The sequence below is a fragment of the Mya arenaria genome, chromosome 13 (assembly GCF_026914265.1).
Source record: "Mya arenaria isolate MELC-2E11 chromosome 13, ASM2691426v1".
Lineage (NCBI taxonomy): Eukaryota > Metazoa > Mollusca > Bivalvia > Myida > Myidae > Mya > Mya arenaria.
In genome coordinates, this window is record NC_069134.1 from 44,928,260 (window position 1) to 44,942,371 (window position 14,112).

The 14,112-nt window shown below is 38.6% G+C and overlaps 1 protein-coding gene across 1 annotated transcript in view; it reads left to right on the top strand.

Moving 5' to 3' along the window:
• Positions 1-2,875: 2,875 nt before the first annotated feature.
• The window catches only part of LOC128213639 (ribonuclease H1-like), a 41,706-nt gene continuing 30,469 nt past the window's right edge, over positions 2,876-14,112 (top strand). The window contains exons 1-2 of the mRNA XM_052919623.1: positions 2,876-2,894; positions 4,357-4,460. Coding sequence (XP_052775583.1) covers positions 4,430-4,460 — 31 coding nt within the window. The 5' untranslated portion in view covers positions 2,876-2,894; positions 4,357-4,429. The remainder of the gene's footprint in view (positions 2,895-4,356; positions 4,461-14,112) is intronic.

Consider the following 14,112-nt stretch of genomic DNA (forward strand, 5'->3'; position numbering starts at 1 on the left):
TGTGCTTATATTACATTTAAAATTGGTTTCTTCGCAAGTCCTCTTACGTTTTTCATGCAATTTCTACCAAACTTTCACAGATTGATGATCATAAAGTGAAGCAGGGCATATTGTCGGGCTTACTTGGTTTGACCATTTTTGAAAGAGTTATTGCCCTTTGCTTATTTTACATTTAAAATTGGTTTCTTCGCAACTCCTCTTACGTTTTTCAAGCGATTTCTACCAAACTTTCACATATTGATGACTATACAGTGACGCAGCGCATATTGTCAGGCTTTTGCGATTTGACCTTTTTTGAAAGAGTTATTGCCCTTTGTTTATTTTACATTTAAAATTGTCTACAGGCTTTCATGAAGTGATTCTTTTGGGAAGAGTTATTGCCCTTTCTTAATTTTACGCATTTCTTATGTGCTTGAGAAACTACCCTTACCTTTGATTGGCTTTCGTTACAAAAAAATGCCCCCATCAGGCGGGGGATATAGCTGTCTGTGACCGCTCTTGTTTTCAGAGGATCTGAGTGATTCAGTGGTTGAAAGTATATTTGGTAGAGAAGAAATTACATATACGATGAGGAGGGAATTGCTAGCAAATGGCAAGGCATGTGGTCTGGAATGTTATAATTTTATCCTGAATCTGAATTTGACAGTTATTTGGTTTATTAGTTAACCCTCACTGGTGGGGGTGGGGGGGGGGGGGGGTTAGACTAACATTTTTTTGGTCGCACTACAAGAAGGTTTAAGTCAATAGTCCGTCAGACTACTAGAAAAAATTAAATATCACATCAGTTAATTGAGCATTAAATCTTTATTACGCTTAATCTTGCGTAAAACATGATGGTAAAGGCTATGTCTGAAATTGACCAACTTTACAAACATAATACTGAACTTAAAGACTCGATGAATTACATTACCTCCCAATCCATGAGGAACAATTTAGTTTTTAGTAATATGGCCGAACTGCCAAACGAGAGACCATCACAAACAGAAGACATATTAAGAGGATTTATTACACAAGAAATGCAAATTGAAGGGGACACAGTGAATAGCTTTAAGTTTGAGCGTGTCCACCGAACTGGCCAGCCAAATAGGGGCGGCACGCCAAGCAGGGGCGTGGCGGCATAGGGAGGGACGAGCAAGTGAACATTGATTCGGCGCGTAGTGGACAGGTGTGAATGTAGTGTCATGAAATATAAATGGCCTTACACATGATAAATTAACTGATTCAGATTTTTTGAATAAGCTGTGCAATTATGATGTAATATTTTTATATGAATCATGAGGCAATTTAGATTCTTGCTATGATATTGAAGGTTATAAACGTTTCAATTTTTACAGAAAGTTTCAACATAAGCGGGCTAAACGATGTAGTGGCGGTCTCGTATTATACATTAAGAACTCGATTTACAAAGGAGTTGATATAGTTTTGAATAGGCACGATACTATTGTGTGGTTAAAGCTATCTAAAGATTTCTTTTGTTTTGATAGAGATATATATTTAGCTGGGCTTTACATATGGCCAGAAAATTCACCAGCATATAATATTGTTAATATTGATCTTTTCGATTTAGGCCTAAAAAAAAAATTGGTTTGTTTCTGGTTACATGCCCCAAAAATATTGGGTCGGTAGGCAGGTTTTTTTTTTTTTTTTTTTTTTTTTTTCTGGCAGTCAACTTCAACATCTTCTCTTCTGCCATGTAACTGACCGAAAAGGTATTTTATAGGTTGTCCTTTTTCTACACACTTTATTTGTTTGAATCCCAATGCACAATGAATGCAAGCACAGGGGTTAGTGCAAGGGTATACATTTACTGCAATCAGGCATGTTAATTTCGTCGCCATTCCGATCTACTCAAAGGGCATTTTGTTGTCAGGAAAAAAGGACTAATGCACCGGTTGGTGCTGGAAAAATATCTAGTTGTGAAATTTAGCAAATGGCATAAATTTCGGACAATTTTTTTCCGGATACCGAATTTTTTTGGCAAGTGATTTTTTTTGGCAATAAAATATTTTGAGTCGGTGGCAAATAAATTGAGTCGGTCGGGTAACCAGAAACAAACCTATTTTTTGTTTAGGCCTTACTACAACAAGATATTGGGACCGATTATCAGATTTTGATGAAACTTTACATAAATGTTCATCGGGATGCCCTTTAACCAAAATTGCCCAAATGGTTTCGGTCCGCTGCACAACATGGCTGCGAGAGTTAAAAATAGAAAAACCTTTAAGGACTTCTCGTCCGCAGTCTTCACGAAAAACATTTTAACCTACTAGCCAGTTGGACTAGCATAATGGCATATTTTACTAGTCCGAATGACAATCTAGTAGTCCGACTATTTTGCCACATTATAAAACTGTATGCTTGAGGTAAATACCTATTTCAATTGAGCAGCTTGCAGTTTGAGTAAACATTTCTTTATTATGATGCTCATGCAGTGATAGGGAGTGACATCCTTCTGTTGGGAATAGTGCTCCTTGTTTTTCAGAACCTATGGGTACTATGTAAAAACAAAAGGCATCTTGCTTGAATAGACTGTAATAATATCAACATGGTTAGAAAAGAAATGCCATGCTTTAATAGCTTTGATTACATTTTACTACTGAATTACCTCCCTTTAATAGAAAAAAAAATAATGTCTTAATTTTTCACGTATAGCATCTTTAAATAATTTTTAAACAATAATAATTTATGAGTAAACATATAAGCATAAAGTTCTCACAAAAAGATCAATTTAAAAACCTTACATTTATACATAGGAAAGTATATATAGACTGAACATTAATTTTCGTTTAAGTGACATTCTGAAAGTTTATGAAACAGCTATTTTTAGTAACTTAAATGGCCGAAAAGTGTAAGTGAAACACCAAGTCGATTCTATCTCGTCAGTTCTTGTTCAGGTTAGATATTTGCTTCATAATCTATTCAGATTAAATGTTAACCGATGATCAGATTTTGATGAAACTTGACAGAAATGTTCCTTGGGTGGTCATTAACCAAAATTTGTTAAATGGTTCCAGTCCACTGCACACCATGGCTGCCAGAGCTAAAAAATAAAAAAAACTTTATACGACTTGTCGTCGAAACCGATGACCTTTTTTCGATAAAACTTGACAGAAATGTTTGTTTGGTGCTCCTTTACTCAAATTGCCCAAATCATTTTGGTCCACTGCACAACATGGCAGCCAGAGCTATTAAAGTAAAAATTTTTTTTAAATAACTTCTCCTCAAAAATTGATGATTGTATTTCTATGAAACTTGACGAAAATGTTCGTTAGGTGGTCTTTGCTTGAACCTTTTGGCCAGTGGAGCACAGGCACTGATGTGCCTCTTGTTTATTCATTTCTGGGGGGAATTGATTACCTTTTTTTGGGAAAATATGACTATATTTTTTGGAAAATTGGACGATTTTCGGCGAGGGGAAACAGCCGTTATTCGGCGAAATTTCATGAAAAAAAATCACTGTACCCGTGTATATTAAAGAGAAACTATCAAGAAACATGTTGTTCCTAAGGATAAGTAACATTTATATTACATTAAATTCATTGGAAATATATTTTTCCAATTTTTTTTTATTGATAAATGTTACAATCAATGAATAAATCTTATGAAGTCTGGAGTTGGATTTCCGCAGCATATTTCGCCTCGATTGAAAACTTGTGACACGCATTCCAAGTAAACTACAGAACTTTCTGACAAAATTAAGGTACCATATTACAGGGAAAATGGAACATGGTTGATGTTAGGAAATTTAATTGTTTAATTATGGAGATAAAATAAACAAAAATACATACCGTCTCACTGGGCGCAGCATTTTTTTAGTGCTTGGTATCTTAACAATGTACCACGTGATTACCGCCTCTGATAAAGCGGAATCAAAAATATAAGAATACAATACTTTTAATTAAAATTGAAAATAAATTCTCCTAAAAGCGCAATTTTTATAGGAACTTTTTGACGTGGATAGTGATTTAAAATGACTGCGCTTTATGACGTCATTACACAATGTTGCACATGCTTTTTGGTGAAATGTACAAAAGTGTGTTTTCTACGTCAATTTTTCAACTAATTCATAATTTTAGGTATGCAAGAAAAAATATCAATCATGTTTTTTCCGGTCCGGATTGAAAAATCCGACCCTCGGCCACGCCTCGTTACCGGCTTACGCGCGTGCCATCGGGTCGGATTTTTCTATCTGTACTGGAAACACATGATAGATACTTATAGTCTAATTCTATTGGTTAACAAATCAAAAAATCCCAAGAAATCGATTTTGGGAAAGGTGATATGATTGTGGTCCTATCTTATTTTGTGAAAACCTTTTACAGGAATCAGATGTTTTTCTTTTTTTGTTCTGTACAGGGTTGAATGCAAGGCACAAGTTGACAAATTTCCTAAAGCCAGCTACAAGAAGTTTATCTCGCAACAGGAAGCTATGAATTTTGTGAATGGACATGATAAACCAGGTAATGCCCTTAAAATAAGGCAATATACATAAAAAATAAGGTATTATCATATAATTGCATGTGACAATGTACCTTGCCTAAGCTGCTCATTATTTTTTTGTATTAGTTAAAGCCTGTTGGTTTGTAGCTCGACTATTCTAAAAATAAGGATGCTTTATTACTTGCTCCAGCACCGGGGTCCAGTTAAAGTTTAGGGCAGGTTGGCATTTTCACTTATCATCACTCCAATACCCTACGTTCAATTCACTTAATACTTTACACAGTTGTTCAAGACCATCACACATTAACATAACTCCATATTATCCTTAATATAAATTATGGTCCCTGATTGACTCAGGATCTTAAGTTAAGGTTTTAAGCAGGTAAATGTTTTAGGGCAAGTTGGATTTTTTTATGCCCCCGAAGGTGGGCATATTAAAATCGCACCGTCCGTCCGGCTCTGTAACTTTCCCTTGTATGGACAGATTTTAAAATAACTTGCCACATGTGTACCACATACCAAGACGACGTGTCGCGTGCAAGACCCGTGTCCCTACCTCAAAGGTCAAGGTCACACTTAGTGTTTATTCACAATGGAGTGCTGCATATAAGGACATAGAGTATAGGTTGTCGTGTCCGGGCTGTAACTTTCCCTTGTATGGACAGATTTTAAAATAACTTGCCACATGTGTTCCACATACCAAGATGACATGTCGCGTGCAAAACCCGTGTCCCTACCTCAAAGGTCAAGGTCACACTTAGTGTTTATTCACAATGGAGTGCTGCATATAAGGACATAGAGTATAAGGTTGTCGTGTCCAGGCTGTAACTTTCTCTTGTATGGACAGATTTTAAAATAACTTGCCACATGTGTTCCACATACCAAGACGACATGTCGCGTGCAAGACCCGTGTTCCTACCTCTAAAGTCAAGGTCACACTTAGTGTTTATTCACAATGGAGTGCTGCATATAAGGACATAGAGTATAGGTTGTCGTGTCCGGGCTGTAACTTTCCCTTGTATGGACAGATTTTAAAATAACTTGCCACATGTTTTCCAAATACCAAGACGACGTGTCTCGTGCAAAACCCGTGTCCCTAACTCAAAGGTCAAGGTCACACTTAGTGTTTATTCACAATGGAGTGCTGCATATAAGGACATAGAGTATAGGTTGTCGTGTCCGGGCTGTAACTTTCCCTTGTATGGACAGATTTTAAAAGAACTTGCCACATGTGTTCCACATACCAAGACGACGTGTCGCGTGCAAGACCCATGTCCCTACCTTAAAGGTCAAGGTCACACTTAGTGTTTATTCACAATGCAGTGCTGCATATAAGGACATAGAGTATAGGTTGTCGTGTCCGGGCTGTAACTTTCCCTTGTATGGACAGATTTTAAAATAACTTGCCACATGTGTTCCACATACCAAGATGATGTGTCGCGTGCAAGACCCGTGTCCCTACCTCTAAGGTCAAGGTCACACTTAGTGTTTATTCACAATGGAGTGCTGCATATAGGACATAAAGTATAGGTTGTCGTGTCCGGGCTGTTACTTTCCCATGTATTGACAGATTTTAAGATAACTTGCCACATGTGTTCCACATACCAAAAGACGTGTCGCGTGCAAGACCCGTGTCCCTACCTCAAAGGTCAAGGTCACACTTAGTGTTTATTCACAATGGAGTGCTGCATACAAGGACATAGAGTATAGGTTGTCGTGTCCGGGCTGTAACTTTCTCTTCTATGGACAGATTTTAAAATATCTTGCCACATGTGTTCCACATACCAAGACGACGTGTCGCGTGCAAGACCCATGTCCCTACCTCTAAAGTCAAGGTCACACTTAGTGTTTATTCACAATGGAGTGCTGCATATAAGGACATAGAGTATAGGTTGTCATGTCCGGGCTGTAACTTTCCCTTGTATGGACAGATTTTAAAATAACTTGCCACATGTGTTCCTCATACCAAGACGAAGTGTCGCGTGCAAAACCCGTGTCCCTACCTCAAAGGTCAAGGTCACACTTAGTGTTTATTCACAATGGAGTGCTGCATATAAGGACATAGAGTATAGGTTGTTGTGTCCGGGCTGTAACTTTCCCTTGTATGGACAGATTTTAAAATAACTTGCCACATGTGTTCCACATACCAAGACGACGTGTCGCGTGCAAGACCCGTGTCCCTACCTCAAAGGTCAAGGTCACACTTAGTGTTTATTCACAATGGAGTGCTGCATATAAGGACATAGAGTATAGGTTGTCGTGTCCGGGCTGTAACTTTCTCTTCTATGGACAGATTTTAAAATATCTTGCCACATGTGTTCCACATACCAAGACGACGTGTCGCGTGCAAGACCCGTGTCCCTACCTCTAAAGTCAAGGTCACACTTAGTGTTTATTCACAATGGAGTGCTGCATATAAGGACATAGAGTATAGGTTGTCATGTCCGGGCTGTAACTTTCCCTTGTATGGACAGATTTTAAAATAACTTGCCACATGTGTTCCACATACCAAGACGAAGTGTCGCGTGCAAAACCCATGTCCCTACCTCAAAGGTCAAGGTCACACTTAGTGTTTATTCACAATGGAGTGCTGCATATAAGGACATAAAGTATAGGTTGTCGTGTCCGGGCTGTAACTTTCCCTTGTATGGACAGATTTTAAAATAACTTGCCACATGTGTTCCACATACCAAGACGACGTGTCGCGTGCAAGACCCGTGTCCCTACCTCAAAGGTCAAGGTCACACATTAGTGTTTATTCACAATGGAGTGCTGCATATTATGACATAGAGTATAGGTTGTCGTGTCCGGGCTGTAACTTTCCCTTGTATGGACAGATTTTAAAATAACTTGCCACATGTGTTCCACATACCAAGATGACGTGTCACGTGCAAGACTCGTGTCCCTACCTTAAAGGTCAAGGTCACACTTAGTGTTTATTCACAATGGAGTGCTGCATATAGGACATCGAGTATAGGTTGTCGTGTCCGGGCTGTTACTTTCCCATGTATAGACAGATTTTAAAATAACTTGCCACATGTGTTCCACATACCAAGACGACGTGTCGCGTGCAAGACCCGTGTCCCTTCCTCAAAGGTCAAGGTCACACTTAGTGTTTATTCACAATGGAGTGCTGCATATAAGGACATAGATTGTCGTGTCCGGGTTGTAACTTTCCCTTGTATGGACAGATTTTAAAATCACTTGCTACATGTGTTCCACATACGAAGACGACGTGTCTTGTGCAAGACCCATGTCCCTTCCTCTAAGGTGGAAGATACAGTGTTTATTCACAAGGGAATTCTGAATATAAGGACATAACAGTGTAGGTTGTCAAGTATGGGTGGTATGTTCAGAGGCAATTTAAAATAACTTGCCATATGTATTTGACACGTAAAGGCAAGATCAACTTTTCATGTACTGACCTTGTTCGTAGGTCAATGTCACATTCGGGGGCATTCGTCACATACTGTGACAGCTCTTGTTTATTAACTTCTATACTCTTCATTCAATTGACTTAATACTTCGCACAATTATTGACGACCGACTTACATTTAGGTTACACAACTCCATTTTAACCCTTAATACCAATTATGGCCCTTGATTGACTTTTTTCTTTGGAAAGGCACATTTACATATTTTTAACCAGAATTTCACAAAGGGAGAACTAGGTATTAGAATAAATTGCGTTGTTGTTCCGGCAGTCCAGTTGGAGGGCAGCATCAAACTCAACTATGATATCCAATAGTTTTTAGTTTGGTTTGACATATAGTGACCAAACTTGGTAAATAGGAGTTTATGAAGACCTTTCATTGGATTATATTTGGGGCCCCTAGTGTTAAGGTCACTGTTACTAAAATTAGATAACCGTTTGGTACTTAATGATTATTATGCCCCCCTCCCAAGAAGAGGGGTATATTGCTTTGCACATGTCGGTCGATAGGTTGGTGTGTCCGTCCGTCCGTCTGTAGACCAAAGCTTGTCCGAGTGATAACTCAACAATTCCTTGACGTATGGTCATCAAAAATGACATGAAGATAAGGCCTGACCAGTAGATGACCCCTATTGATTTTTTGGGTCATTGGGTCAAAGGTCAAGGTCACAATGACCTTTAATGGTAAAATAATTTTAAAGCTTGTCTGAGTGATAACTCAACAATGCCTAGACCTATGGTCATCAAACTTGATATGGAAGTTGGGCCTGATCAGTAGATGACCCCATTGTTTTTGGGAATCATCGGGCCAAAGGTCAAGGTCACAGTGACCTTGAATGGTAAAAGGTTGTCCGAGTGATAACTCGACAATGCCTGCACCCATGGCCCTCATACTTGACTTGGAGGTTGGGCCTGACCAGTAGATGACCCCTATTGTTTTTGGGGGTCATCGGGCCAAAGGTCAAGGTCACAGTGACCTTGAATGGTAAAAGGTTGTCCGAGTGATAACTTGACAATGCCTGCACCCATGGCCCTCATACTTGACTTGGAAATTGGGCCTGCCCAGTAGATGAACCCTATTGTTTTGGGGGGTCATCGGGCAAAAAGTTAAGGTCACAGTGACCTTGAATGGTAAAAGGTTGTCCAATGATAACTCGACAATGCCTGCACCCATGGCCCTCAATCTTGACTTGGAGGTTGGGCCTGACCAGTAGATGACCCCTATTGAGTTTAAGGGTCAAAGGTCAAGGTCACAGTGATCTTGAAAGCAAACTCGACAATTCCTGGACCTATGGTTATGTTTGACAAACATCTCTTGTTTTAGGTGGGGTTGATGTATTGTGACCAAACATGATATGTAGAAAGAATTTATGGGGGATTTCCATGGGATTGTGTTTTGGACCCCTAGGGTCAAGCTCACTGTTACTAACAATAGATAGAAGCAGTTTAAACTGTATCTCACAACAAAGGCTGAAGTTCTGTCAATCATTGTAAACCTAGTCATATCACAGCGCTTCTTGTTTACCTTTTAATTTGACTTTTTATTTCTTTTGACAGGCACAAATTACATCATTATTGTATTCATTTCTAAGACAAAGCGGCGTATTTGATCGCTGGTATATTTGCACCTCAACTTCCATTCCCTAAAGGAATGGCCTTTCGGCAATTGTGATTATCATCTGATTAACGCAACATCTTCGGATATACCGGGATCGCGAATGATGGCGTATAGATATACATGTTAGGGCTGTAACAAGTACCCAAGTAATCGCGAGTCAAAGCAAAATATACGACACAAATACTCGCCATTGCTGAGATCGCTGGATCGCGATATAAGTGCAAAATTTAATAAAAGAATAAAACCAAATGATTTAATTCAATTCCAGCAGGTATTGTGGTTGTTTTATAAAAAATATTATGCATTGTTTATCCGAAATGTCAGAAATACTTTACACTGACGTAACTGGAAGTTAATTCATACAGAGCTAGCATTCAATTCAGTGTGTGGTGTTCGAATAGAATGCTTCTTGTCAAGGTTTTAAGGAAATATAATGTTTTTAAAAAGAATACAAATAATAAAAATTAGAAATAAAAAGTCAAAGGGAATTAATGAAATTATAAAGAATAGATCTACAATAATAAAATAACATACGAAACTTATGTACAGCTATCATTTATTTTCGCCTGCAATTTAATGTCAGCATGGCATCCCGTCAACAAAAACATAAATTCCATATAGAAATGACCCAGCATTCTTCTAAAATCTGGAAATATTTCGGGCTTGAATTAAAGGATGACAAAAAATGAAAACTAAACAAAAATGAAGCGCTTGTTATACTTTTATAATTCATTTACTTTCAAAATATGTATTGTTTTATAACCAAGTTAATCGTGAATCACCTTTTGCCCGGCGATACACAGCCCTAATACATGTTAATTGTAAACTGTTCTGTTCATATTGTTATTGTTAGCTCACCTGTCACTTTGTGACATGGTGAGCTTTTGTGATCGTCTTTTGTCCGGCGTCTGTCGTGCGTAGTGCGTCGTCCGTCAACAATTTACTTAAAAGACATCTCCTCCTTAACCGCTGGGCCAATATTAATAAAACTTCATAGGGATGTTCCTTGGGTGGTCTTCTATCAAAGTTGTTCAAAGAATTCAATTCCATGCAGAACTCTGGTTGCCATGGCAACCAAAAGGAAAAACTTTAAAAATCTTCTTCTCCCAAACCACAAGGCTTAGGCCGTTGATATATGGTAGGTAGGATCACCAAATGGTTCTCTACCAAGATTCTTCAAATTATGGCCCTGAGGTCAAAATTGGCCCCGCCCCGGGGGGTCATGGGTTTTCTCTATATGTTTATAGTGAAAACTTAAAAAATCTTCTCCTCTGAACTTACTTGCCTAGAGCTTAGATATTTGGCATGATTCATCGTCTAGTGGACCTCTACAAAGTTTGTTCAAATTATGGCCCTGTGGTCAAAATTGGCCCCGCCCCAGGGGGTCATGGGTTTTCTCTATATGTTTATAGTGAAAACCTTAAAAAATCTTCTCCTCTGAACTTACTTGGCCTAGAGCTTAGATATTTGGCATGATTCATTGTCTAGTGGACCTCTACAAAGTTTGTTCAAATTATGGCCCTTGGGTCAAAATTGGCCCCGCCCCTGGGGGGTCATGGGTTTTCTCTATATGTTTATAGTGAAAACTTAAAAAATCTTCTCCTCTGAACTTACTTGGCCTAGAGCTTAGATATTTGGCATGATTCATCGTCTAGTTGACCTCTACAAAGTTTGTTCAAATTATGGCCCTGGGGTCAAAATTGGCCCTGCCCCGGGGGGTCATGGGTATTCTCTATATGTTAATAGTTAAAACTTCAAAAATCTTCTCCTCTGAACTTACTTGGACTGGAGCTTAGATATTTGGCATGATTCATCGTCTAGTGGACCTTTACAAAGATTGTTCAAATTATGGCCCTGGGGTGAAAATTGGCCCCGCCCCGGGGTCATGGGTTTTCTCAATACGTTTATAGTGAAAACTTCAAAAATCTTCTCCTTTGAACTTACTTGGACTAGAGCTTAGATATTTGGCATGATTCATCGTCTAGTGGACCTCTACAAAGATTGTTCAAATTATGGCCTTGGGGTCAAAATTGGCCCGGCCCCGGGGGGTCATGGGTATACTTGATATGTTTATAATAGTTAAAACTTCAAAAATCTTCTCCTCTTAAATTACTTGGACTAGAGCTTAGATATTTGGCATGATTCATCGTCTAGTGGACCTCTACAAAGATTGTTCAAATTATGGCCCTGGGGTCAGAATTGGCCCCACCCCTGGGGGGTCATGGGTTTTCTCTATATGTTTATAGAAAAAAAAAATCAAAAATCTCCTCTGAACTTACGTTGCTTAGAGCTTAGATATTTGGCATGATTCATCGTCTAGTGGACCTCTACAAAGATTGTTCAAATTATGGCCTTGGGGTCAAAATTGGCCCCGCCCCGGGGGGTTAGGGTATTCTCTATATGTTTATAGTTAAAACTTAAAAAATCTTCTTCTCTGAACTTACTTGGACTAGAGCTTAGATATTTGGCATGATTCATCGTCTAGTGGACCTCTACAAAGATTGTTCAAATTATGGCCTTGGGGTCAAAATTGGCCCCGCCCCCTTGGGGGGTCATGGGTTTTCTCTATATGTTTATAGTGAAACCTTCAAAAATCATCTCCTCTGAACTTATGTTGCGTAGAGCTTAGATATTTGGCATGATTCATCGTCTAGTGGACCTCTACAAAGATTGTTCAAATTATGGCCCTGGGGTCATAATTGGCCACATCCCGGGGCTGAAGGGTTTTCTCTATATGTGTTATAGTGAAAACTTCAAAAATCTTCTCCAAACTCACAAAGACAAGTAACGTCTTAATTTAAACTGGATAACATATTTAGTACACATACCAATTTTCAATATGGGCCACATACATCAATTAATAACAAATATACATATATAGATACACACATAAAATCAAGTAGTGACAGGAGCTTAGATATTTGGCATGATATATCATCTAGTTGACTTGTACCAATATTGTTCAATCTTTGGCCCTGGGGTCAAAAAATGGCCCCACCCGGGCGGTCATGGGTTTCCTTATACATGTATATGATGAAAACTTAAAAAATCTTCTTCTCCGAAACCAAAAGGCGAAGGCCTTAGATATTTAGTATGAAGCATCGTTTATCGGACCACTATTAAGATTGTTCAAACTTTAGCCCTGGGGTCAAAATTGGCCACGCCCCGTGTTCATAGGCTTAGGTTTTCAATATTTGTATATAATGCAGGGATGATAACAGAGCCAAGTTGCCAATCCTGAAAATGTCTGCGTGGGGTTCAAGGGGCCGCTAAAGGCTCCCTATGGGTCCAGGGCAAAGCCCTGTGGGGGGACAAGGGGGGCAAAGCCCCCCGAAGCTTTCAGTATTTCAGGGTTTCTCATACCCTTTTTTACCTGAAGTCACAGGCATAAGACATGTACCTGACATTTTGGTTCAGTTGTCCACTTCCCATAAAACTCAACTGGCTATGATCAAATGCCTGTGTATGAACAGTCTACACTGTGGGATGTTTGATTTATAATAATGAACAACATATCAATTATCAAGCTTGCAAATGTTTATTGTAAAAGTGTTATTTATTCAATTTTTATATATATATATCATAAAGAGTATTTATTCCATTATCTGCACATTTGATGAGAATATAATATTATTAATTATTATTCCAAGTAATATCCAAACGGGACTGTAAATGCTTTGGCAGTGAGCCGTTGTGGTCATGTTGGACTGTGTCGCCATCAATGTCTATGAGGTGAGGGACAAGTTGACGTATTCTGGTCTCAAAGCCAAAACAATTTCCCCTCATGGTGTTACATGAGTCCAGTAGCACACAAATTAGATTGTCCAGATTGTCCCACGTCAGTTCATGTCTCGCAAACAGGCTTTCAAATTCCTTGAAAATTGATTCAGAATCAGCCCTTGTGATTTTTAAGGAGGCCAAATGTCTCAACACTATTTTTTTCTAGCAGAAAAATAGCTGCAACAGTTTTCTCATTGTTTGTGTTTGTTGACCCGTCTAAGTTCAAACAAAACCGAGTTTCACTTAACTCCTCCACAAGTTCATCATTGAAATGGCTTGCCTCTCCCTAAGTCATCTTATATGATGCTGTACACCGTTGAAGTTTTAATTCGCTGAGAGCTTTTGTATCTTTGGCAAGTGTCTTAAGTAAGACTCACTACATGTGGTGCCAGGGAGTATGGAAGGTCATGTTCAGCCATAAATCCAAGTATCATGGCCTCTGGATTGAATTGTCAGTCATTGACAGGAACAACTGGATGCACTGGCCGAGGAGTCTGTTCATCCCTGACTTTTGGAACGATCAACATACCTGGAAATTCAAATTACAACTATAGAAATTAAATCTCACTCAAACTGGGTCCTCAAGAAGTTTTGTTAAACTGTCTTAAATAGAAAATAAACTGACTGCTCCTACTTAATATATATATTACTACTACAAAATATGTATTCATTTTTTTTAATTTTCATTTGAACCTTCCATTATATATAGTCAACAGCCACTTCTTATTGAGAACAATGCTTCAAACATTATGGGAACAATAAAGAAACAGTTTAACAGCTTAAACTTCAATCGGTCAAATAAAATTTGTAAAATAAAAATCGATTATTATGACACAATCCG